This window comes from Caretta caretta, chromosome 10 (genome assembly GCF_965140235.1).
Source record: "Caretta caretta isolate rCarCar2 chromosome 10, rCarCar1.hap1, whole genome shotgun sequence".
In the NCBI taxonomy this organism is placed as follows: domain Eukaryota; kingdom Metazoa; phylum Chordata; order Testudines; family Cheloniidae; genus Caretta; species Caretta caretta.
In genome coordinates, this window is record NC_134215.1 from 38,948,428 (window position 1) to 38,973,826 (window position 25,399).

Sequence of the window (25,399 nt, forward strand, 5' to 3'; positions counted from 1 at the left end):
CAAGTACATAATGAGTACTCCCTGAAATAAACCAACAGAGTAAAGGGCTGGAGAGTGGGTTTAGCTTTTGTCAGAAGTAAGAAGCAGCTGAGTGAAGGGGGCAGGGTACTAGTTAGTAGGGGTGAGCCAGCTATTTGTATTGAATATGTGCAGGTGGAGTTATGTGAGCAGCTAGGAGAAACAGCATTGCAGATACCCGCACTCTATTAGAGCACATTGCAGTTATTAAAAAAACTATCATTGCAACTCGGACCTTCCTTTACCAATCAAAGTGCAGGGATTTGCATAATTAAACACCTGTGGGCAGTAATGAGACAAGTATCCCTACGCTCTGGTTAGCTGAGATCATTTCATTACAGTTTCCACCTTTTTATAGCCCATCGGGTGCAACCTAGGTGATCTGGCATCTGCCTGGCAATCTGCATCCAAGTGTGACTCCTTGAGGAGCTGATTTTGTAAACTGTCATGGACTCCACTGGGAGCAGGATCAGACCGCTCTCATCTTTTTGATTGCAATTGAACTCAGAATAGGATTTTCAGAAATGCCTAAGTGGTTTAGGAACACAAGTCCCACTAAAAGTCAATAGGATTTGTGAACCTAAGTCACTTCACCACTTTGAAAAAACCCATCTATCAAACTTGAATAATGAAGTCTGAAAGCAATTTCACTGTAACAAGCTCTAGCTTTGCTTGTGGTGGAGTTTTTAAGGTAGGCAGGAAATGGCAAGAGACTTAGACTTTAAACAGTATCTGCTGCTCGCTAGCACAACTCGTTTTTTTTATAAGAATTCTATCTACGTGAGGCACAAAATTAAAAAAAAAAGTCACTTACAAGATGAGCTGCAGTAGCTTCAAAGGTTTATTTGCCTGCTGTGGTTTATCAGGGCGTTGATGTGCATTGTTTTTCTTAAACCTGCCTACATCTGCCATTGCAAGGAGCTGTTAAAAGCCTGTCACGTGCGCTCTGCTCTCCTAAAACTACAGGTTGGGTGTCTGCTTTTCAAGCCTTTTCCCTAAGCTTTACACTATACCTGGCTTCAGTGACCAGATATTACAGATGAGGCTCTGCCCTTGACTTCCTCTCCTGTGAGCCATGGGTTCTCAACTGGAATTCAAGAACAGGTTTTGGGGGGGTCATGGTCACCCTCCCTTTATTATTTCCATTATGGTAGCACCTGGGGCCCTAGTTATGGATCAGGCCCCATTGTGTTTGGTGCTGTACAATCACAGAATGCTTTATGGATTCATGAAACTTTTTTGCATTGCAACACAGAGTTACGCAGAATGGAAAAGGTTGACAACCACTGCTCCAAGCTACTGCTGTACGGATGGGATGAAGCCCCTGCTTGCATTAGCTAGTCACAACTGGGCTGATTCCAGGGCAATGATACTTAACTGTCAGCATTCCCACTAATGATCACTGTGGCCCAGACTTTTCTCCCCTAGCTCAAGAGGATCTTGGTTTCTCCATTTGCTCTCCCCAGCCTGAGGTCCTCATGTTGCAGTGATATTCTTTCCATTAAGGAGGGTTGTCTCCATGATCCATTGACAACAGCACCTCTGCCAACCAGGAGTGGTTGCTAAAAAACTGGTATGAGATGTTCTTTGCTCCTTGGTGGCTAGACAGGTTGCCTATCCATTGCTCCCAGCTCAGGAGTGAGACCCAAATGCTGGACCTTAGCGGGCAATACCCTTTCAGGTTGGCTTTTCAGTCAGACTCTTATTGTACTATCATAGTTTATTTGGGTTCTTTAAAATCAGTTTTAATTTTGGAATTGGAAAAGACAGTCCTCAGAGAAGGCTTCTGTCCACCCATACCTTCACACACACCCATTCTTTCCTTCGCTTTTCAGTGCTGGGCAAAGGAATGCTGGCTCTGAATCACAATGCTAAGTTCAAATAGCCCAAAGGTAATTGCAAAGTCCAAAGAACCTGTTTACCCCGACTGCTCAGCCAAAGCTGGTATGCTGGTTCTCTTGAAAACTGCAGCTATACAAATATAGTAATGGTACAGCATGGAGAGAGAAAGCTAAAGAGTGCTGTACAATCGTACTGGTCTCCTTGGATAATGGTGAATGGTGGAACACGCTATTTTGGACTGCTGCCCTGGTGAGCTTGGTAAAGAGATCAGGGAAGGTGGCTGAGATGCCAGATAGCTATACCCTTTTACTTAGTAGCCCGCAGGAAAGTAGTTCTCCAGATTCTACCTGAACTTGTGCAAGTATGTGTCTAATGCTGCCAACTATAGAAAGCAGAAAGTCCTCTGTAAAGAGGAAGCGTGTTAGTTAGCAGTGAGCAAAGTGATCTTCACTGATTTCCCTCAGGTCAAGGCCTGCCAGGTCTGGCGGGTTTAGGCAGGTCAGGTTGTTGTACACGTACACGGGTGTGTGGGAATCATCCACCTCCATAAGGGACTGTACAAAACGTGGAACCACTGTGGGATGCTGCAAGGAAAAGTCTCTCAGTTCCTTCAACGAGCAATTACAGTGCCACTTGTTTCCTTCCAGCCACAGCTGCTCCAGCACAGGTGAAGGGCCCAGAGAGCCAACTGAGAAGGTTTCCAGAGAATTGTTTCTGATGCTAAGATACCGCAAGTTTGCTAAGGGGGTAATTGTGCTGTTGTCCAGCATCTCCAAATAGTTGCTGGAGAGGTCGAGCCAGAAGAGACGCTGAAGTGGGCTGAAAGCGTTGTGAGAGATCTCCAAGAGCTGGTTGGAGGAAAGGAGAAGGTATTCCAGGTTATTCAGGCCTACAAACATATTGGGGGAGAGATGAGTCAGCCTGTTGTGCTTAAGGTCCAACTCCAAAAGATCATGCAGGTCATTCAAACTCTCGTCTTCAATCATGGATATGGTGTTGTGCTGCAAGAAGAGCCTCCGGAGGCAGGAAAGGCTGGAGAAAGTTTGTGGCCTGATTCTGCTGAGACAACTGTTTTCCAGGTGAAGGCTATGCAGCTTGGTTAGGCTCTTAAAGACATAGTCGGGAAGTGCCTTGAGGCAGTTACCGGACAAGTTCATCACTGCGACATTAAAAAGCCCAAGGAATGCCCCGACCCTGATCTCTTGAATCTGGTTGTTGTTCAGCATAAGGACCTCCAGCTGGCCTAGCCCATCAAAAGTCCTTTCTGCCAGGCTCCTGATCCTGTTGTGTCCCAACTGTAGCTCCTCCAAGAATTGGAGGTCTTTGAAAGTCCTTGGCCTCAGGCTGGTGATAGAATTACTGGATAAACGCAACACGTGCAGGCTCAAAAGGCCCAGGAATGTTTCTTCAAAGAGCAAGATGAGACGATTGTGGGAGAGGTCCAACCACCTGAGGGACTTCATTCCCATGAATGCACGTGGGGCGATGGCATTGATCTGGTTGTGGTTCAGGTACAGCTTCTGTAGTTTCTGCAGCTTGACAAAGATATTGAGCTTGATGCCCTTGAGCAAGTTCCCACTCAAATCCAGCTCCTTCAGCTCACTGAGACTGCAGAAGATTTGGTGCTGCAAGTAGGGCAGCTTGTTCCCAGCCAGGACCAGTTCCCTCAGGTTAGGCAGGTTATGGAACACTCTGTCAGGCAGCACCACTAGAGAATTCCACCCAAGGTTCAGGTACCAGAGGTTGGAGAGCCCAGCAAACAGGCCTTCCTCAATCTTGTTGAAGTGGTTGTTGTTGAGGCTTAAGGAGGCGAGGTTCTGTGTGTGAAGGAAAGTGTTTGGTGCCAAATGCTTCAGCCTATTCCGTTCCAGGTGCAGGTGGTAGAGGCCCTTTAACCCATGGAAGGCATGCTGCTCAATGCTCGCCAGCTGGCTGCTCTGCAGGTTAAGGAAGTCCAGGTTGGAAAGGTTCATGAAGGCCATAGCTGGCACAGAAAGGAAGTTGTTCCCATCCAGCCATAATGATTTAACGTTGCTGGGAATGTCTTCTGGGAGGTGTGTGAGGTTCCGGGAGCTGCAGAAGATGTTGAGCTCCTCGCTGTAGTCATCATAGCTGCAGGCACATGAGCTGGGGCATTTTAGGAGCTCTGTGTCAGGCTCCTGAGGCGCTTCTCCGCTGGGAGCTTGGGACCCTGCTGCCAGCACCGAGACCAAGAGTAACAAGAGGGCAGTGTCTGCTGGGGGAGTGGAAGGGGAGATTAAGACAAAACAAATGGAAAATATTAGCTGACAACACACTGCAAGAGGAAATGATGCAAAGATGACATGGCTAGGTACACTCAATGCGCCCCAAATGCCAGTACCATGTAAGGCACAATACTGGGGACTGAGCAACCATAACATGGAAGAACATTGTATTATTGTCTGACTTCAATGCCTACTGATGTTTGCAGGAGCTAATCCTGCTGAACTTGGTGACTGTTTTGCCATTGATTTCACTAGGAGCAGAGTTAGGTCCAGGGTCTGTGGAGCAACTTGGGTTTTCTCTCTGTTCAGTTATATAGGCCAGACTCACCATTGTCCTGGGCTTGTGCACTCATTTACACTAGTGCAAACGTTCTTGATCCTCTTTGTACTGGTATAAATGACTGCATAAGGGGCAAGGCAACAATGAATTGGGGCCATCATTTTGAAATGTGGGAGTGACAGTCTTAGCACATAAGCCGAGAAGCGTACCCTTGGGAGCATGTTGTGTGTCTGGGCTAACTTAATCAGGTTGTTCACATCCTTCTGTCTGTATCTATTTACAATCTGTTATCATTTGGCTGAATAGGCTTTTCACCTTGACAAGAGTGGGATTGCAATGGCTGGGTAGGATCCCCTTTTGGTATGTCTGGTAATTGCTTCCTTCCCCTGACATGGGCAAGTTGCTGACTCAGAGAATCAGTCCGTGACCAGAGGTTGGTTTCCTCTCCCTACTCCACTGAGCCTTTAAAACTGGGGTCTGCTATTTCTTTTTCACCCTAGAAACAATTCCTGGAGGACCAGTGATGATGCCTTTCATTAAGGCTGTGTCCTAGCTCCGCCCACATGCAGGCTCACATCATCTAAGAGGACGGGACATGCTTTCTAGAGCTTGATCAATGCATCTCCTTTGACTAGCCAATAACAGACCAGTGCAGTTAGTAGTTCATCTCTCCTCCTCCACTGTGGAGTGGAAAGCATTACCTGCGGGGATCCCATTCCAGGCATGTCTGCCAAAGCATCTCAGTCCTCACTGTCATCTTTGCTGTACTATTCTTGGGCCCCCAAGCAGTTCTGCCAGCACAGCTCAATCTGGAACTGCAGCCCCCCTCTTTACTGACCACATTCAGGACTGGTGCAGGTGGTCACAACCCTTCTTCGATGTCCGTGGGAGCTATGCCCACTTACACAGGGCTGGACTCTTTAACAGAGGCCTTCAGTTGTCTGTCAAGAGGTTAGGCTGGTGCTAGGAAATCTTTTACGTGTAACTCAACCTGCTGTAGATCCAAGCCCAGAACACTGACGCTGGCTGATGAGCACCCTAATCCGTTTTCCCAACCAGATGCCTTTTTCTGTTCAAGGACACATAATTCAGCAAAGAGAAAGAACTGCTCCCTTAGCTGCAGCCATTGTGCTTACAGGGGGAAATGATGGCTTTATCAGCATGGAAGGCCATGGGTATGTCCTAGAAAGAGAGCAAAGCTTATACAAGATAAAGTGCCAAATTCAGACCTGGTGTCATTGGAGATACAGCCACTGAGGTTAACACAGTTGTACCCATTTTGAACAAGGTCTGAACTTGATCTTGATCATCAACTCCTCCTTCCCCCTCCCCCCCCAACTCCTGAGAAGCAAACTCCATTTCTGAAATTCCTTTCCTACCCTGCGCTTCCTTGTGCGATTGCTTGTGCACCTAACTTGTGCTTCACGCTTAAGTGTCATGAAGGGGGAAAAAATATAGGCCAAGTGCAGGAAGCCGTGCATAACAAAGAGAAATTGTTCAGTACAATTCAGGTGTGCACATACCATATTGTGCTGTAGCGTCACAGTCCCTGGCATTAAGGCTGTCTCATTTCTTTTAAAAAACTCTCTTCAGAGGGGCTTACTTCAGCTTTTAAACTTGCTTTGAGGAGTGGGGGGCTAGCAATTTTAGTGAACAATGTGAATGACTGAAATCTGCAAACCTTTTTATCACCTGTAATTTTAAATGCTTCCCTCTACCCCACATTGGTTATTCAATAAACATTATGGAAAGCCCTGTGCTCTCAGGGTTAGAAGACCCCTCTAAATGCTAAGCATACCCTGTGTGGGCCCTGTGTACAAGAGAGATGTTGTCTTTATTAGAAATGTTCTTTCTCTACTCCTTTTTTTCCCCCCACAGTCTCTCCTAAGTGGCAGGCACTGGCAGTGTTCAGTTCAAACTTTCAAACACAGGATATTCAAGTGGGTTTGAAATTAGGCCAAATGAATTCATCCAACCCCATTTACAAGGGAGGGGAGAATATAGCAAATTAGAGTTAGATAGTTCCACTGTTTTGAAGTGATGGGAAAACAAGAAGAGGAGAAGTTGGTGATTTCAGATGATCTATTGCACTCTTGCAACGAAACAGCGGTTTCATTTTAGTCAAGAAAATGAGGCTATCTGTTTTGTGATGCACACCAGTGCCTGGTTCTGGTTCTGTACTTTAAAACCGAAACTTGTGATGGTAAGGTACTGATCCTATGCCCATCAAATCCATCCATTGCTTTTCAGTATGACTTCCCACGCATCATACAGCAGGCATATACTGTAACATTATACTTCCTCATCTCCAATTTATTTGGGGGAAGGATAAATCAGGAATGGCCAAGCTATTTGGGCAAGAATATTGCCTTCTCATTTTCTCAGGGTTTCTGTGCAGGATTTAGAGCAGACCCAATTAAAATCTGCACCATTACTACTTGTGAGAAATGAACATTACTGCAGCATTTCTTATTAAGAATTAACAATGAATACTGCAGTTACATGAACTAACTCTAAGTGGCAATTTACTTGCAAGTGCCCTGTGAACAGTGTTCTAATGGCACCTACTGCATTTGATCCTGCCTTCCCATGTATGACACACATACTTCTGCCCATGGGTGCTGACCCAGAGATTTCTAGGGTGAGCACCAGCACACCTGCTTATTGGGGTGTGACGGGGGGAGGGGCCAGATCAATCCCCCAAAGTACTGATGTTGCAGTCACATAGTCTGCGCTGCCAATGATATCTCTCGAAAATGAACTCTGGGCTTATTCATCTCTATCTATCCATGTCCATCACTGTGGCATGTACAGATCTCCTCTATCTGACCTATAGTATCTACAGCTAGGTTAATAATGCATCCTTTATGTACTTAACTTGCATTTTAGAAAGCCCATAGTTATGTGCTGATAGGGTACCTCTGGTCTATTGTCTTTGTTTACATGTCTGCCAATGTAGTATTCTTTTTTTGTGCATGCTTGTTTCCAACATTATTAGCCCATACATTCAAGATCCTCTTGGATCAGCAATTAGATTTTCTCTGCATGTTTCAGCAGCATTTTTCTTCTTCTAAAATTCCAACAGTAGATGCACCCTGTTCCCCAAACTCTCAGAATTAATCTGATCTTTCAAAAAATAGGGAAGTCCAGGAGGTCTTGCCTTAATTCATTATTTGGAAGCTCTTTTTGCAAAAGAACCAATCTGTTCCTCCAGCTGCAAAGTTATTACTCTCGCAGAGACACGTGCACTGTGCATGCAATCTCTAAAGCTCCTTAAAGTAGCACACGGGGAATAATAAAGCCTGAACATTATCCTATAACAGCAGAGGTGGCGAAAGAAAAAGACGTTGTTGAGCAAAACAAGTAGAAAGTTTCCAAGAATTCATCGATCTGCTCACCCTAAACTATTTACCTGCCCTTTCTTATGGAATTTATTTGATACTCTGGTGCAGATCCATGCTATCCTTCTCTGATGAGATACTATTGGAGGAATGTGGGAAGTTGCTTCCACTTACCTTTCCTTGTGTTCATTGCAACAGAAGCATGGGAAGGAAACATTCCGTGGAGCAGCCGATTCTGTTGTCTGTATTTTCCCCCAGCTGATAATGTAGTGATACAGCAACCACCTTGATGCCTGTCCAGCACTCTGTGCTCGATTGGTTTTAACCCTTGTGCTACCAGGCAGGAATGCTGGGAGGTTTTTATTACTAAGGCAAGGGATATTGATTGAAGGTCTTGAGCTGTGTGTGTATATTCTTCTCTGAGTCTGTCGCTCTGTGAGTCAGATTTTCCTGACATCTATAACTGGGAACAAATATACTGAAAATACTGGTGAAGGTAAGCTAATGGCTTCCCACCCCACCCCCGCTTTAGGTCACTGTTGTAATTAATGTAGATGCCCATGTGAGGTTTATACCCCGTCTGGGAAATGACGAGTAGGGTTGCTTGAGAAGTGAGTAAACAGTCCTGGAGAGAACTTGACTTGACTACTGAATGGAGATGAGCTGAGGAAGCAGTGTTCTGATCGGGATTAAGTTTTGATGAGGATTCAGGTTCAAGGCAGATCAGTTCTAGGGTTTGAGTTTGATGGGGCCAGATGGTGGGAACCTTGCAATGCTGGATGATCCTGTGACATTTCCGCAATCTGGAATGATCCACCTCTCATGAGACTGTGAGATTTCTGCCTTCTTGTGAGATGTTCTTGTGGCTTGCTGGCTGCATCTGAACCAGGCCTAGCAAATAGAGGGGTTCTGAGTTGGAACCAGAACCATATGGGCAGGTTCAGATTTGGAGATTCAGATCCAGGCCTTCCCTGTAATCTTAAAGGGATTGGATTTGAAGTTCCAGTTTTGGCCCACCTCTAGTTCCAAATTCCCATGGTTTTTCAGGCTTGGGTTTCTACCAGCATTAGAGGTGAAGCACATAGTGGGGAACAAAGCACTTGGGTTCTAAAGGATTTGGATAGTCTTGGTTACTGGGCCAGTGGATGGCAGAGTAGAAACATGTAGGAACAAGAGAACAACGTGCTAAGCGGAATGTATGTCTAGCCCATGGTTAAAGAAAAGTCCCGGATGACTGGAAAAAGGCTAATGTAGTGCCAATCTTTAAAAAAGGGAAGAAGGAGGATCCTGGGAACTACAGGCCAGTCAGCCTCACCTCAGTCCCTGGAAAAATCATGGAGCAGGTCCTCAAAGAATCAATCCTGAAGCACTTGCATGAGAGGAAAGTGATCAGGAACAGCCAGCATGGATTCACCAAGGGAAGGTCATGCCTGACTAATCTAATTGCCTTTTATGATGAGATTACTGGTTCTGTGGATGAAGGGAAAGCAGTGGATGTATTGTTTCTTGACTTTAGCAAAGCTTTTGACATGGTCTCCCACAGTATTCTTGTCAGCAAGTTAAGGAAGTATGGGCTGGATGAATGCACTATAAGGTGGGTAGAAAGCTGGCTAGATTGTCGGGCTCAACGGGTAGTGATCAATGGCTCCATGTCTAGTTGGCAGCCGGTATCAAGTGGAGTGCCCCAAGGGTCGGTCCTGGGGCCGGTTTTGTTCAATATCTTCATAAATGATCTGGAGGATGGTGTGGATTGCACTCTCAGCAAATTTGCGGATGATACTAAACTGGGAGGAGTGGTAGATACGCTGGAGGGGAGGGATAGAATACAGAAGGACCTAGACAAATTGGAGGATTGGGCCAAAAGAAATCTGATGAGGTTCAATAAGGATAAGTGCAGGGTCCTGCACTTAGGACGGAAGAACCCAATGCACAGCTACAGACTAGGGACCGAATGGCTAGGCAGCAGTTCTGCGGAAAAGGACCTAGGGGTGACAGTGGACGAGAAGCTGGATATGAGTCAGCAGTGTGCCCTTGTTGCCAAGAAGGCCAATGGCATTTTGGGATGTATAAGTAGGGGCATAGCGAGCAGATCGAGGGACGTGATCGTTCCCCTCTATTCGACATTGGTGAGGCCTCATCTGGAGTACTGTGTCCAGTTTTGGGCCCCACACTTCAAGAAGGATGTGGATAAATTGGAGAGAGTCCAGCGAAGGGCAACAAAAATGATTAGGGGTCTGGAACACATGAGTTATGAGGAGAGGCTGAGGGAGCTGGGATTGTTTAGCCTGCAGAAGAGAAGAATGAGGGGGGATTTGATAGCTGCTTTCAACTACCTGAAAGGGGGTTCCAAAGAGGATGGCTCTAGACTGTTCTCAATGGTATCAGATGACAGAACGAGGAGTAATGGTCTCAAGTTGCAGTGGGGGAGGTTTAGATTGGATATTAAGAAAAACTTTTTCACTAAGAGAGTGGTGAAACACTGGAATGCGTTACCTAGGGAGGTGGTAGAATCTCCTTCCTTAGAGGTTTTTAAGGTCAGGCTTGACAAAGCCCTGGCTGGGATGATTTAACTGGGAATTGGTCCTGCTTCGAGCAGGGGGTTGGACTAGATGACCTTCTGGGGTCCCTTCCAACCCTGATATTCTATGATTCTATGATTCTATGAAAAGGATCTGGAGTGATTAGTGTGGATAACTGAAATGAGACGAGTAAAACAAAAGTACCTTACTTAAAAAGAGACAACAAATGGGTGATACTGTTTCCAAAAAGAGCCCTGGCTAGAGTGACTGTCTGGAATACTACATTCTGTGTTGGTTTTACAATGCAACAGGAAATATATGCTTTACGGCTGCATCAGGAGTGTTGTGGAGTATGGGCTCTAGGATTTGGTTCCTACAGGGGATGGATCTGCTTTTACAAAAAATACCTGTGGGTCTCAAAGATCTAAGTTATGAAGAAAGGTTACAGGAGCTAGGACTATCCTCTGGAAAAGGATAGTGAGCCAGTTGAAGTTTTTAAATGTTAGAGGAATGAATAAAGTCAAAGGATGGGGTAGAATTTTCACATTAGTGTGAGATTCAAATCCTCAGGAGTATTATTTAAAGATAAAGGGAACTGATATTGATTTTATATACATTTACTTCAGTGATGGAGACTTTAGTAATGTGTCCAGTAATCATGGTAAACATAAAGTTACCCAGTGATTGAAGGCAAATAATATAGAATGAAACCTGTCTTAGATGACTGCTCATGGGACTGGCAAAATTAGTTGCTTAATAGAACTGGCTGCCTCATAAAGGTGATGTAACTTCAGATATGGAGCAATACTTATTCTGCAAGTAGTCCCATTGAAATCAATGGAACTTCTCATGGAGTAAGGCAGAGGTAGTCAATTATTTTTTGTAAAGGTCCAAATTTCTTGATCAAGGTATAGACTGCAGAGAAAATAATTTTAAAAATATAATAATAATAATAATTAATAATAGTTAATAATAAAGTAAAAATATTTGGGGGTCCATTCAAAAGCATCTGGTGGTCTGGATTTGGCCCATGGTCTTCCTGTTGACTACCCCTGGAGTAAGGTAATACTGTGAGTATGGGTGGCAGAATCTGGCCCTATGATTTGTACAGATTTTACTGAAATCAAGACATTTGTTTTAGAAGAAGATTGAAGAGTTTGGTGAAAAAGCATGAAGTTCCTTATGATCTATTTTATCTAACTAGTGGGCTAGGTTCTTTATTGGTTTTATTGCTCCTCAGATGGTAATTAACTGATGTCTACAAACATGTAAAGCACTAATACGTTTCAAAATTTATTATGCTAATAATTTGAAATTTTTGGGATCATTCCTTGGAATTTACATCCTAACTTGACAGAGATCTAAAGAAGGAAGGGAAAATTAAACAGAATAGCTATGTAATAGAGTTATGGAGACAGCTTCATTTGAAGGTTATTTTATAGAGCTAATGCTGAACATGGCTGCACAGATCTCCCCTGAAGTCTTTGCTACACAGAGTAAACAATCTTTAGTTCCCAAAGAGAACTGCTTTTAAAGGTGATGTGCAAAGGTTGGTCAGCTCTTTTTAAAAGAGCTTGTGCCCTTTTATAAGGCCTGGAAGGTTTGTGTTCTGAATCTTTAATATAAAGACCTCCTTTCTCCCACATGTTTGTTAGGGTTTGGAGTTAAATGCTAATGAAAACAGAAAACAAAGCATTTTAATTAGTCTTCTGGCAAATCTCAGTTGTTCAACATTCACTTTCTTGTGATGTCATTTCACTAGTTTCTCTATTTGCCATAGAATATTCTAGGGTAGATAATACCTGAATTTGTAATATCAAAAGCAAGCAGATTTTTTGTCAGGGGGTAGAGGGAGGCAAACATTTTCAGATCTTCATTATTAAAGGAGCATAAAAAGAGTACAAACCATCGATAAAACTTTAAAAGGGGACAGGGATTTTTTTATTGACTTATCAGGGTCTTTGGGAGTTCTTTTTATCTCAGCTGTTATGGGAGCTGTTTGGCACCTCTGACAGGGCTAGGGGCTTGGGTGGGAGGGATAAGGTTGACAGATCATCCTTAGAAGCTGACTTATGACTGGAAGACTGTGGCTTCCTGCCAGAGTCATTTGGCAGATGTTCAAAACCACTCTGTAGGGGTCATGAATTTGCTCTGTGTTCCAGGTCATTTCCCCATTAGCACTGTTCAACCCAGCTCATGAAGAAACTTTTACCAGTTTCCAAGAAGAAAAGGTCACTGCTGTCTAGGGTAGAGGAGGCTAATTGGCTCATCTGCCTTCAGTGCTGGCCTAGGTGGATCTTGAGGGTAATCCATGTTACATACTCACTCTGATAATATTGCAATCCTGTTTCTATATGGGGGTTGCTAGTGAGAGGGGGTTATTGCAGTGTAAATTTTTTTTTCTTAGTTGTACTACTTCTAAGTTTGACTTTTATTTGTTTGTTCCCAATGACCATTTTATGCTGAAGATCTTTAAGACCCAGGTGCCAGATTCAAGAGAACAAATTCACTCCTGACTTCATTTTACAGCAGGGCTGACTTTGGCCTGTTCTTCCTTGGGATGACTCTTACTCCTCTCCCTGGTGAGGAGGCAGCTTGCATGCTGATGATGGAGCCTGTTTGCACACCTGGAGTAAACTCAGAGCTGTGCAAGGTGGTATAAATTCTGGGTTGGCAAGTGGGTTTGAGTCTAAACTGGTGTAATTTACACACTGAGGAGCCCAGGGACAGTGAGTGTAGCATAGAGGAACTAACAGGAGGATGTAAGACAGTATCAGTTAGAGCATCTCACTTCTACTTTAATTTGAACCATCTTAGACTCACTTATAGACTGTGGCCTTTCCTCCACCCCAATGACTGGCTCTGCTCTGGGGTGTAGCAGAAGCAGACCTATGGTTAGGCTCTTGGCCACATTGCTTTATCCTCCTTCCTACTGAACTCCCTTGATAGAGTGATCATCCTTTTTCTTATCTTGTGTAGATTCACATCCACTATTATTTTTCCAGGTAAACAGGTTGCAGATAGAAACGGGGCTCACACACCTCCCAGCCACAGTGAGTGTGTCTACTGGGAAGGGCAGGGTCAAGCATCTTTACAGGGCCTGGTGGACCATAAAACATAGGACTAAAAGTCTCCTTTAGAAAAATGTCCGTGATCTGCCCATAAAGTGGTCCAGAGACCACTAATAATTGCTTGACCAAACAGATCTGTTTTAAGCTGTGTCTTAAAGCTATCCATTCTCGGGCCCCCTCAGGAGGAGCAGATCCCAGGGGTGCGAGCCCTTCACTGAGTATATGCTTCTGCTAGTCTCTGAGTGCTCAGTCCCAAGGAAGGGCATCCTGCCTGCCTTGCTTGGGCCTAGGGGCGGAGGCGCATCCTCAGATAAGTAGGTCCCTAGTCATGTATGTCTTTCTCCAGTAGTAACTGCCCTTAGTATTGGTGTTGCTGTGAAAGATTTCTAGCACCAGATTCTTGGGAAGAGAGGCTGCTTCTTTAGTTAGCTATGTTATCTTACTTGTGGGCTTTCCTTTTGTTTCACCAATGCTGCTTCTGCCTCTAAATCTGAGGAGTGAGAACACAGGAGAATGGGCTGTTGGCTGCATTGCTCCTGTTTCCAAGACACAGTACTTTTTAAAGGCTAAGAGGTGACTAAAACTTAGTAAAGCACAGCTACAGTGTGAAGGATGAAAACATGTGTAGCCAAGAGAGGTTACTCCAGGGGACTCACTGCTGCTAGACAAGTCCTCTGATCTGTGGGAAGTGACATGCTCTCTAGAGTACTGTAAATTCTTCCTTCAGTGTCAGTGTTACAACCCTAAGGAAACTTGAGATCCTATATTGGGTCTGGGCCATCCATAGATTTGCATCGTTGCCCAACGTATTTAAAATGTTCTGACTCCTTCTCTTTATTATATAAGAACAGGAGTTTTCATACCAGAACAGGCAAGTGATGTTTCCAGCTAGATTCCTGGTTTCTGATACACCCAGCACTGGTTGCTATCTGAATGGAAGGCATAAGACCTCAGCACTGACAATGCCTCCAGTTGTACTATGCTGTATTCCACAGTGGGAAGGTCCAGATTTCTTCCTGACTCCCATGAGCCACAAGGTTCAATAACCATTATGACTTTTCCCCTTCTAGTATAACTGCAGTTACTGTCCTTAATCATAGAAGTGTCTAATCCATTCTTCCATTTTGCTGAACTATTTATATCTCAATAATGCCCTAAATATTATGATTTTCAATAACCTCCGTAATATCCTGCAATCTTGAAACTTACTAAACGATTGAATCAGATATGCCCTGCAGCAGTGAGTTCCACAGGTAAATTATACTAGTATGTGGGATAATGAAGTATTTCTATCTCTCCATATCAGTGTTGAGTTAGGGCTGGTGTGTCCCTCTCCTAATACAGCAGTGAGCATTTCAGGTTGTTGTTTAATTCTGGCAGAACTTTTAAATAATGTTCTAGTTGGCAAAAAAATGTGAACACACACACACAGGAGCCAGAGTCACAGAAAGAACAATCTGATTCTGATATTCCTTTGCTCAGTACATTCACTGGTTACTGTGATATGACTAGATGAGGTTTTTGTTCAGTTTCTTTCTTTCTTTAATTCAGACTTCCCCTCTCCCCCTCTATTTTAATGTTCTATTCTGGGAAATTATCGATCAAAAGGGAGAAATGAGAAAGACACACACTAATAGGCGCTAAGTACATATTGACACAAGGTGTAATCAATGTGGAAGCTTAAAAAGAGCTGAATCAGCAGGGACCTCCCTGCCAAAAATCACATGACCTGTAATTTAATTTAAAAAGAAAACCTCCTCAATGTCCAGAGAGAGTTTATGCCTCTGCACAAAAGCCCCTTTGTGTGAAAATATTAAACCAACTCTGAATGAAACTAAATAATAGAAGGGATCTATTTCTAAAGCAGCTGCAAAGCGACTGACTTGTTAACTTCTAGACACCTTTCCAAGCTCAAAGCCAGACATGAAAGGTACCAGAGAGCTGGATATACTTGCTGTAAAGTATTTTGCCACTTGATTTGAAATATTAGTGAAAATTAATTAGGGAAAGATTATCTTATTATCACTTTTAATAGGTCCTTGTATTAAATCAAACACACAGGGGAGTTACAGTTGAATAGCAGTGCCTCATACCCTTGCAGAGCACTGATTGCACCTATACTTAAACCTTGTAAAACCACGAGTTAAGGAAACATCATCCCTGCCACACCACCTTAGCTCTGCCCACTGGAGTTGGCAAGAGCCACTGAGGATATACAGTAAGTATATTTCAGACAGGGCTGCCCTGTAATAAGCAGATCTGAGGAACAACTAAGCCAATGTGCATTTTTCTGTCCCCCAGAATTGTATTCTTTCATATGTCTGCATGAGCTCCAACTGCCCTTCTCTGCGTTCAGGACAGCTGGATTGCCTGGTGTAGCAGCTCATGCTGCAGTATGAGGAGGGGTGCATCTGCACCCAGAAGGATCATGGACCCCTCATTTCTGTGCTGCATTCCATGGGCTGGACAATAGAAGAGCACGGTAGTCTATTCTTGCCATGTGTCTCTGGAGTTGTCTGGTAGCTCATGACAGGATGCATGGAAGTGCAGATGATGTCCCAGAAGGCATCCTTTGGACAAGGGGGAGGGAGCAGTTTGTGCAGAGTAGGTGCAGTGGTGTAGTGTAGTGAGGACACAGTCTGATGGTTTCTCTTGCTGTCCCCATGTCCTGCGTGCCCCAGCGCACCATGTCATCTGGAAGGATAGAGTGCTATGATGGGCAGGGAATCCCTCAAAGAGAGCAGAGTTAAGGTTGGTGGGTGGCGCTGGTGTGTGCCTTAACCCTTTGGTCCCTGCTTTTCAGAGGTGCCCTTGACATCCTGGAAGGGTATGAGGCACTGCCAATCAACCTTCACAAAGTTTTTGGGCAGTGAATTTCCCTTGTTTTTGAGGAAGTGATAGTAGTGAGGGGGACATGATTGGGGGCACTTGTGGAGGGCACAGGGAGGCTTCCTGGGAACACTTCACTGCCATTCAGCTACCAGCTGTACCCTACCCCTGGCCCTCCATACCCCTAGTGAGACTGGAGGAGCCATGGGGAGAGAAGAAGGTGGTAAACAATGGGAAGTAAGGAGCACTGGAGGCAGCAGCACTGGAGGGAGCAGAGGGAGTCCCAAACTCCACACTTCCTGTTAGAAAAGTGGAAGAGGATCTGCATAACCCTCTGCCACTGAGAAGGACTGCAGAGATGTGAAGTGGCTCATTCAGCCCAACTGGTATTCTTCTCCCCCATTCCCAAAGTCTGCCTCAGCCCCTGCTGTGCAATACCCATGTTAGAGTGATTTGAATATTAAACTCAGCTCCTTACTGCAAAGAGGGGCATGATATTCAGAATCCATGGACCAAATGACTCCATATTTGCATCACTGACTCTAGCCCTGGCCTTGAAGTGGCACCACATTGTTCTAGAGGGCTGGTTCTACCACAACAGTTCAGGTTGTACCAGGACTTCCATATGAACAGGGGTGGAAAGGATCTATGCTATCATTTTAAAATGTTTGGTGTAGTTTGTGCACTGCTTGATTTTTCTTTAGCAGTTTCCAGGGATATGAGGGGGAGGAATATCATTTGAGGTTTGCCATGACTGTTTTAAAAAGGGCCATCTAACACCAATTTTTCTGCAGTTGGACAATGTCTTTCAGCCCCCACTTTCAGAGAAATTGCAGCACTTTGAGGGGGGAGCTAGACAAGTGCCTGACTATTATAAAAAGGCAGTCAGCTGCGAACCAGCTGAGTGGCGAACAGCAGAGAGGCTAACGTAGGGAGTTTGCCTGGGAGTTTGCCTAGGGAGAGTCCACTGAGGCTTTCATCTCACAGGCTTCTCTGAGTCGGTACTACAACACCTGAGGAAGCTCTTAGAAGGAAGGTAATATGGATAGGGAGTGTTCAGCTGTGGTGACCTGCACTGGATGTGCCATGTTTGTCTTTCTTCCACAGGACAGAAGCGACTTTGTCTGTACAAAGTGCAAGCTGGTCTCCATATTGGAAGAGAAGGTTCAAGGTCTGGAGAAACAAGTATCGACCCTGCGTTGCATAAGAGAAACTGAAGGTTTCCTGGACAGACATCAGGATATGCTTCTATGGGCACAACATTCTGAAGATTCAGAGCTGGCTGCACAGCAGGAACAGAAGGACGGTGAAGAAATTTGGCAGCATGTGACCTCCAGAAGAAGAAAGCAATGTACCAGCATGTACCATGTACCAGCAATGCAGATACAGGTAAACAACCGTTTTCATGTTCTCTCCACGGGTACTAATGTGGAGCGTGGACTAGATGATACATCTGAGGGAAGGGAGCAGAAGGAAACTCCGCCGATTGGAAGGCATGAGATGCACTGTCTTAGGGAAGGGAGTTCCACAACCACTGCTCCCAAGAGAAGGAGGCGGGTGGTGGTGGTCAGGGACTCCCTCCTCAGGGGGACTGAGTCATCTATCTGCTGCCCTGACCGGGAAAACCGAGAAGTCTGCTGCTTGACAGGAGCTAAGATTCACAATGTGACAGAGAGACTGCCGAGACTCAACAAGCCCTTGGATTGCTACCCCTTCCTACTTCTCCACGTGGGCACCAATGATACTGCCAAGAATGACCTTGAGCGGATCACTGCAGACCACGTGGCTCTGGGAAGAAGGATAAAGGAGTTTGAGGTGCAAGTGGTGTTCTCGTCCATCCTCCCTGTGGAAGGAAAAGGCCCAGGTAGAGACCGTTGAATCGTGGAAGTCAACGAATGGCTACGCAGGTGATGTCGGAGAGAAGCTTTGGAATCTTTGACCATGGAATGGTGTTCCTAGAAGCAGTAGTGCTAGGCAGAGATGGGCTCCACCTAACGAAGAGAGGGAAGAGCATCTTCGCAAGCAGGCTGGCTAATCTAGTGAGGAGGGCTTTAAACTAGGTTCACCGGGGGAAGGAGACCAAAGCCCTGAGGTAAGTGGGATACCAGGAGGAAGCAGGAACAGGAGAGCATGAAAGGGAGGGTTCCTGCCTCAGACTAAGAAAGGAGGACGATAAGTCAGTTATCTCAAGTGCCTACACACAAATGCAAGAAGCCTGGGAAACAAGCAGGGAGATCTGGAAGTCCTGGCACAGTCAAAGAATTACGATGTGATTGGAATAACAGAGACTTGGTGGGATAACTCACATGACTGGAGTACTGTCATGGATGGATATAAACTGTTCAGGAAGGACAGGCAGGGCAGAAAATGGGTGGGGGAGTCGCATTGTATGTAAGAGAGCAGTATGACTGCTCAGAGCTCCGGTATGAAACTGCAGAAAAACCTGAGAGTCTCTGGATTAAGTTTAGAAGTGTGAGCAACAAGGGTGATGTCGTGGTAGGAGTCTGCTGTAGACCACCAGACCAGGGGGATGAGGCGGACGAGGCTTTCTTCCAGCAACTAATGGAAGTTACTAGATTGCAGGCCCTGGTTCTCATGGGAGACTTCAATCACCCTGATATCTGCTGGGAGAGTAATACAGCGGTGCACAGACAATCCAGGAAGTTTTTGGAAAGTGTAGGGGACAATTTCCTGGTGCAAGTGCTGGAGGAACCAACTAGGGGCAGGGCTCTTCTTGACCTGCTGCTCACAAACAGGGAAGAATTAGTAGGGGAAGCAAAAGTGGATGGGAACTTGGGAGGCAGTGACCATGAGATGTGTCAGGATCCTGAACTCGACCAAGGAAGAAAGGAGAGCAGCAGAATACGGACCCTGGACTTCAGAAAAGCAGACTTTGACTCTCTTAGGGAACTGATGGGCAGGATCCCCTGGGAAAATAACATGAGGGGAAAAGGAGTCCAGGAGAGCTGGCTATATTTTAAAGAATCTTTATTAAGGTTACAGGAACAAACCATCCCGATGTGTAGAAAGAATAGAAAATATGGCAGGTTGCCTTGGCTTAACAGTGAAATCCTTGCTGATCTTAAACACAAAAAAGAAGCTTACAAGAAGTGGAAGATTGGACAAATGACCAGGGAGGAGTATAAAAATATTGCTCAGGCATGCAGGAGTGAAATCAGGAAGGCCAAATCACATTTGGAGTTGCAGCTAGCAAGAGATGTTAAGAGTAACAAGAAGGGTTTCTTCAAGTATGTTAGCAACAAGAAAAAAGTGAAGGAAAGTGTGGGCCATTTACTGAATGAGGGAGGCAACCTAGTGACAGAGGATGTGGAAAAAGCTAATGTACTCAATGCTTTTTTTTGCCTCTGTCTTCACGAACAAGGTCATCTCCCAGATTACTGCCCTGGACAGCACAGCATGGGGAGGAGGTGACGAGCCCTCTGTGGAGAAAGAAGTGGTTCATGACTATTTAGAAAAGCTGGACGAGCACAAGTCCATGGGGCCGGATGTGCTGCATCTGAGGGTGCTAAAGGAGTTGGCAGATGTGATTGCAGAGCCATTGGCTATTATTTTTTAAAACTCATGGCGATCAGGGGAGGTCCTGGATGACTGGAAAAAGGCTAATGTAGTGCCCATCTTTAAAAAAGGGAAGGAGGAGGATCTGGGGAACTACAGGCCAGTCAGCCTCACCTCAGTCCCTGGAAAAACCATGGAGCAGGTCCTCAAGGAATCAATTCTGAAGCACTTAGAGGAGAGGAAAGAGATCAGGAACAGTTGGCATGGATTCACCAAGGGAAAGTTATGCCTGACTAATCTAATTGCCTTCTATGACAAGATAACTGGCTCTGTGGATGAGGGGAAAGCAATGGACGTATTATTCCTTGACTTTAGCAAAGCTTTTGATACGGTCTCCCACAGTATTCTTGCAGCAAGTTAAAGAAGTATGGGCTGGATGAATGGACTATAAGGTGGATAGAAAGCTGGCTAGATCGTCGGGCTCAATGGGTAGTGATCTATGGCTCCATGTCTAGTTGGCAGTTGGTATCAAGTGGAGTGCCCCAAGGGTCGGTCCTGGGGCCGGTTTTGTTCAGTATCTTCATTAATGATCTGGAGGATGGCGTGGACCGCACCCTCAGCAAGTCTGCAGATGACACTAAACTGGGAGGAGTGGTAGATATGCTGGAGGGTAGGGATAGGATAGCGAGGGGACCTAGAGAAATTAGAGGATTGGGCCAGAAGAAATCTGGTGAGGTTCAACAAGAACAAGTGCACAGTCCTGCACTTAGGACGGAAGAATCCCATGCACTGCTACAGACTAGGGACTGAATGGCTAGGCAACAGTTCTGCAAAAAAAGATCTAGGGGTTACAGTGGATGAGAAGCTGGATATGAGTCGACAGTGTTCCCTTGTTACCAAGAAGGCTAAAAGCATTTTGGGCTGTATAAGTAGGGGCATTGTCAGCAGATTGAGGGATGTGATCATTCCCCTGTATTCGACATTGGTGAGGCCTCATCTGGAGTAGTGTGTCCAGTTTTGGGCCCCACACTACAAGAAGGATGTGGAAAAATTGGAAAGCGTCCAGCGGAGGGCAACAAAAATGATTAGGGGACTGGAACACATGACTTATGAGGAGAGGCTGAGGGAACTGGAATTGTTTAGTCTGCAGAAGAGAAGAATGAGGGGAGATTTGATAGCTGCTTTCAACTTCCTGAAAGGAGGTTCCAAAGAGGATGGATCTAGACTGTTCTCAGTGGTAGCAGATGACAGAACAAGGAGTAATGGTCTCAAGTTGCAGTGGGGGAGGTTTAGGTTGGATATTAGGAAAACCTTTTTCACTAGGAGGGTGGTGAAGCACTGGAATGGGTTAGCTAGGGAGGTGGTGGAATCTCCTTCCTTTGAGGTTTTTAAGGTTAGGCTTGACGAAGCCCTGGCTGGGATGATTTAGTGGGGGATTGGTCCTGCTTTGAGCAGGGGGTTGGACTAGATGACCTCCTGAGATCCCTTCCAAGCCTGTTATTATATAATTCTATGAGAGGATCAGGTATTGTAGAAAGCTGAATTTGTTTTGTGTTTCTTTTTCATGAGAAACATAATTTACTGTTTTGATTGATGACAGTATCCTGGCACTGCGTTAGTCAATATTGACCTTAACACCAGCCTTAATTGCAGCCTTCCCAATGAGAAACCAGGACCAGGTCCCACTTTGGAATATAAAGCATTAGCCACCTGTCTGCCCCCAGGCAAAATCAGTGTTTGTTTAACTGAGAGAGCCAGCTGGGCCTGGTGGATAGAGAAATGGACAGGGACTCAAGGCCTGGATTCTATTCCCAACTCTGCTAATGGCTTGATGGGCGACCTTAGGCAAGTCACATCATCTCTCTATACCTCAGTTTTCCCATCTGCAAAATGGATAATATCCTTTGTAAAGCACTTTGAGAGCTACTTATGAAAACACTAGATAAGAGCTAGGTATTTTTATTAATAATAAAAAAATTATTAGTTGATCCTAATAAAAAAATAGAACAAAATACCACAATGAGCTGGCCAGGGCATTAGAGGCTGGAATGAGAAGTGTCCACTCTGCATCATAGACCCTGTACTGCTGTCATGTAATAGAGAGTCTCCTTTAGCTCAGACAAAAGTCGATCTTGGAGCAGGAGAATCTGAGTTCTCTCCCTGCTGTGGCCATCAAGTTCTGCATTGCTGTGGTGGCCAGCCTAACTAACAGCTGTGAAGTTCAATACACTTTGTTTTCACTGATCTTTACATTTAAACTTTTAAATTGTTCTGCCAAGTACATGTCATTGAGTTGATTTTTTTCTCTCTTCATTTAATTCTTGCTTTCTTAGATACTTCATACTTCTTCCAGTATGGCCAGCATTGTTAATATTTTTCATTAGCTTAGCCATCCACACTGCTGTGCCCTGCCTGCCCCAGATCACAATTTTAGTCCTCATAGCTAACCTCTCAGGCCAGGAACAAAGTCTATGATGTCTCAACTGGTTGCTATGGAGAGGGCTGTAATGGTATTAGGAAAAGCAGCAAAATATTACAGAGGTTTTCAATCCTATTTAAACAATTATAAATCATTCCCTCCCCATAGCAGCCAATCAGCAGTCAACTTCCCATATGTTCTCTCACAGATTTCAAACAAGTGCATTGTCTTGGGCACCGCTGAGAACTCATCCCTGAGGAGATTTCCCCAGGGGAGGGTTCCTTTACAGCAGTGACAAAGATCACCTGGCATTTGCCACTTGGCTAAGATTTGTTAGTGACTAAAAGTCATTAATGGCTGACGGGCACTTGAGAAATGAGTTAGTGATCTCAGGCCTCTCATTTCTGGTGACAGTGTCCACCTCCCCCATACAGCTGGCATTAAGTTGTAGAGAGACTGAGGATGCTGAACTAATAACACTTACAGAATAATCGTAGGCCTCCCTCGCTCTGAAACAAACAAAGCTACAGTCTCCATGTGTGTGTTAATAATGCCCCTTCTGCCCCGAGAGATGATCCCTCCAGGGCAGGCATAGAATGTGGAAGAGTGGGAAAGACTGCATGGTCACTGCCTCTTCTGTACCTACGTGGTGGATAGAGGATTTCCTTCTCCAGGGCTTTCAATCTGGTATCTGCCACCAGCATTTAAGGAATAATTCATAGTAAATTATGTAACCTGCACTAAGAACAACCTCTAACTGGGAGTCCAGTGGCAACTTAAAGACTAACAGATTTATTTGAACATGAATTTTCGTGGGTAAAAAACACCACTTCTTCAGATGCAGCTGTCTACTTCCTGTCTACAGGGACCACATAATGATATGCCTAAGGTTTCTAGCATCATTTTGTTCAATCTTTATTTAAACACCCTGTGTTCCATCTCTCTGATTCAGGGGCAGCCTGAATTTACACTCGTAGAAGACTGGGCATAGTGGAGCCTCTTGACCATACCTTGTCCCTTACATATACCCTCAGTTCTCATGTGCTGGGATGCTGGGGCGTAACAGCTGACACAGCTGCTTCCATTCAGGGATAATCCTCCACTGGCCAGCTCTGGCTGCCTTGTGCCACTTACATGGTGCAAAGTCACCTTTGAAGACTGGAGAATCTGGTCCTTTCTCTTCAAGGCAACTGATTTTGCTGGCTCCTGGTGTGGTCATTTATTAGAGGGTTCACTGTACTGTAGTGAAGTACCTCTTATAACAGAAGAGGTTCTGTTGATTGCATGGCCCGGGTGTCAGAGTTTTGAAGCACCCACAACTGTATGCCACCATCCCTTCCCCTCAAAACCTGTTCATTGATAAGCAACTAAAAATTGAAATAATGACACTTGGCATTTCTCTAGGGCTTTCTATCTAAGAATCTCAATGCAATTTACATACATTCATTGATTCTTACAATCCTCCTCTGCAGTCACTATCATTATCTTCATTTTATTGATGGGGACACTGAGGCACAGAGAGATAGTGACTTGTCCAAGGCACAGCTGGGATTAAAACCAGATCTGTCTTCCAGTCCAGTATTATAACACCTAGTACTATGATCACCTCCTACACATTGTGTGCTTCAAAATGGTGAGCTCTAAGGCATTTCTTGATACCCATGTTCCCCCATCCTGCCTGGTTGAATGGAGAAGAATGACTGAAAATCCATCAGAGCCCAGGAATCAATTCTAATTTAATAGTCCACAGGGATGCATGGCCCCAGCTCCATGCAATCTGGAAAGAAAAATAATATAGAAAGTCACTGTTAAAACATAGTGGCCAGTCCTATATCAGCTAAGATCACATGAGTGACATTGCTGAAACACCAGGTACTGACTCTAGGCTTACTCAGCTGAACCATGCTGCCTGTAAATTCGGGTTCAAAGTTCAAACAGGACCATCAGAGTTTGACAGTCAGGGACTCTACTCTGCACAAACATAGCCACTTTGGGAAGCCTATGTTATTACACAAACCCCAGGAGGAAAACCGTAGTAATACTTTGCACTTACATAGTGGTTTTCTTTTGAGGCTCTCAAAGTGCTGGAGCTACCATTAGCCTGTTTTATAGATAGGGAAACTGAGGCACAGATTCATTCCCTTCTCTATAGATTAGGTTGATATAAGCCCAGGCTCAAGTCCTTCCTTCCACTGCGTGCCAGGCAGTTTTTGATGCCAGTTTAAGGCCTTTGTCCTAATTTTCAAAGCAATTAATGGTTCAAGCTGTAGCTACATTAAAGACCCACTTTTGATCCAATAACCAACACAACAGCTGTGATCCTCTGGGACATAGCAGCTCACAAAGCTCAGGATGAAGTAATCTTGGTAAAGGGGGCCTGGCTATGGAACAAACTTCCAGAGGTGAATGCAGAGTCTGACCATTTTTAGGAAATGCTGCAAAACCTTCCTCTTTGAAAAGGTCTCTCTACCACCCTAAGAGTGATGTGACAGCATCGACTCACTCCCTTCTGTCCAAAACCCTCCCTGAAACTAATCAACTTAAAAAATCCAAAATAGAAGTAAACTAATGCATGTTTAAAAATAAAGAAAAACTAAAAACCCTACCCAAAGAAGTTTTCATTTCAAAAAGACAGAAACTCAGTGAAAACCACTACAGACTTTGCTATTGCTATTGATTTTTACATGGCAGGTACTCAGATATTACAGTGATGGGTAGCAGGATCAAACACTATGGCAAGCAGCTAAACAGAGAGGGGGAGTGACATGCCTAGTCACATCATGAGTTAATATCAAAGCAGGGAATACAACCCATGTCTTCTAATTTCCAGTTACTGCTATACTTGTTAAATAACAGTGCCTTCCTCAACATGCTTGTCCTCTTTACACTTTCATGCTAGAAGCTGGTTCTGTTAACATGACTTTCAGTGATATGGACTACAGGTGTTCATAGGAACAGGAGATACATTCCAATCATATTAGATAACCACAGGCCAGTTTGAAATTTCCATGTGAAGCACGTGGGGCTACACTCCCATCAAGATCATGGTGGCTGGCTGGCTGAGTTTTCTGGATATGGTTTGGGGTTGAAAAAACCAATCACAAAGACAAGTGTGGGGAGAAAATCTGAGCTTTTACTGCTGCAGGAAGCACAATGAGATGCAGGGTAACAGAGCAGCTTGTCAGGGACTGAATCGGGCTTTGACAGTGGAATTTTGCTTCGTTGCCCTCACAGAACTGTCATGCTGGGGGGAGTCGAGGGAAAGAAGAGAGCAAGGGACACAAAGGTTTTATGTCCATACGTTTCTGGGCTGACTCC

The 25,399-nt window shown here is 44.8% G+C and overlaps 1 protein-coding gene across 1 annotated transcript; it reads right to left on the reverse strand.

The window, feature by feature from the left end:
* Positions 1-880: 880 nt before the first annotated feature.
* IGFALS (insulin like growth factor binding protein acid labile subunit) lies at positions 881-7,991 on the reverse strand. The gene is made up of 2 exons (XM_048866966.2): positions 7,902-7,991; positions 881-4,093 (listed from the first exon to the last, which is right to left on the reverse strand). Exons 1-2 carry the CDS (start codon positions 7,942-7,944, stop codon positions 2,286-2,288), a joined length of 1,851 nt encoding a protein of 616 aa, XP_048722923.2. The 5' UTR covers positions 7,945-7,991; the 3' UTR covers positions 881-2,285.
* Between the last annotated feature and the right edge of the window lie 17,408 nt (positions 7,992-25,399).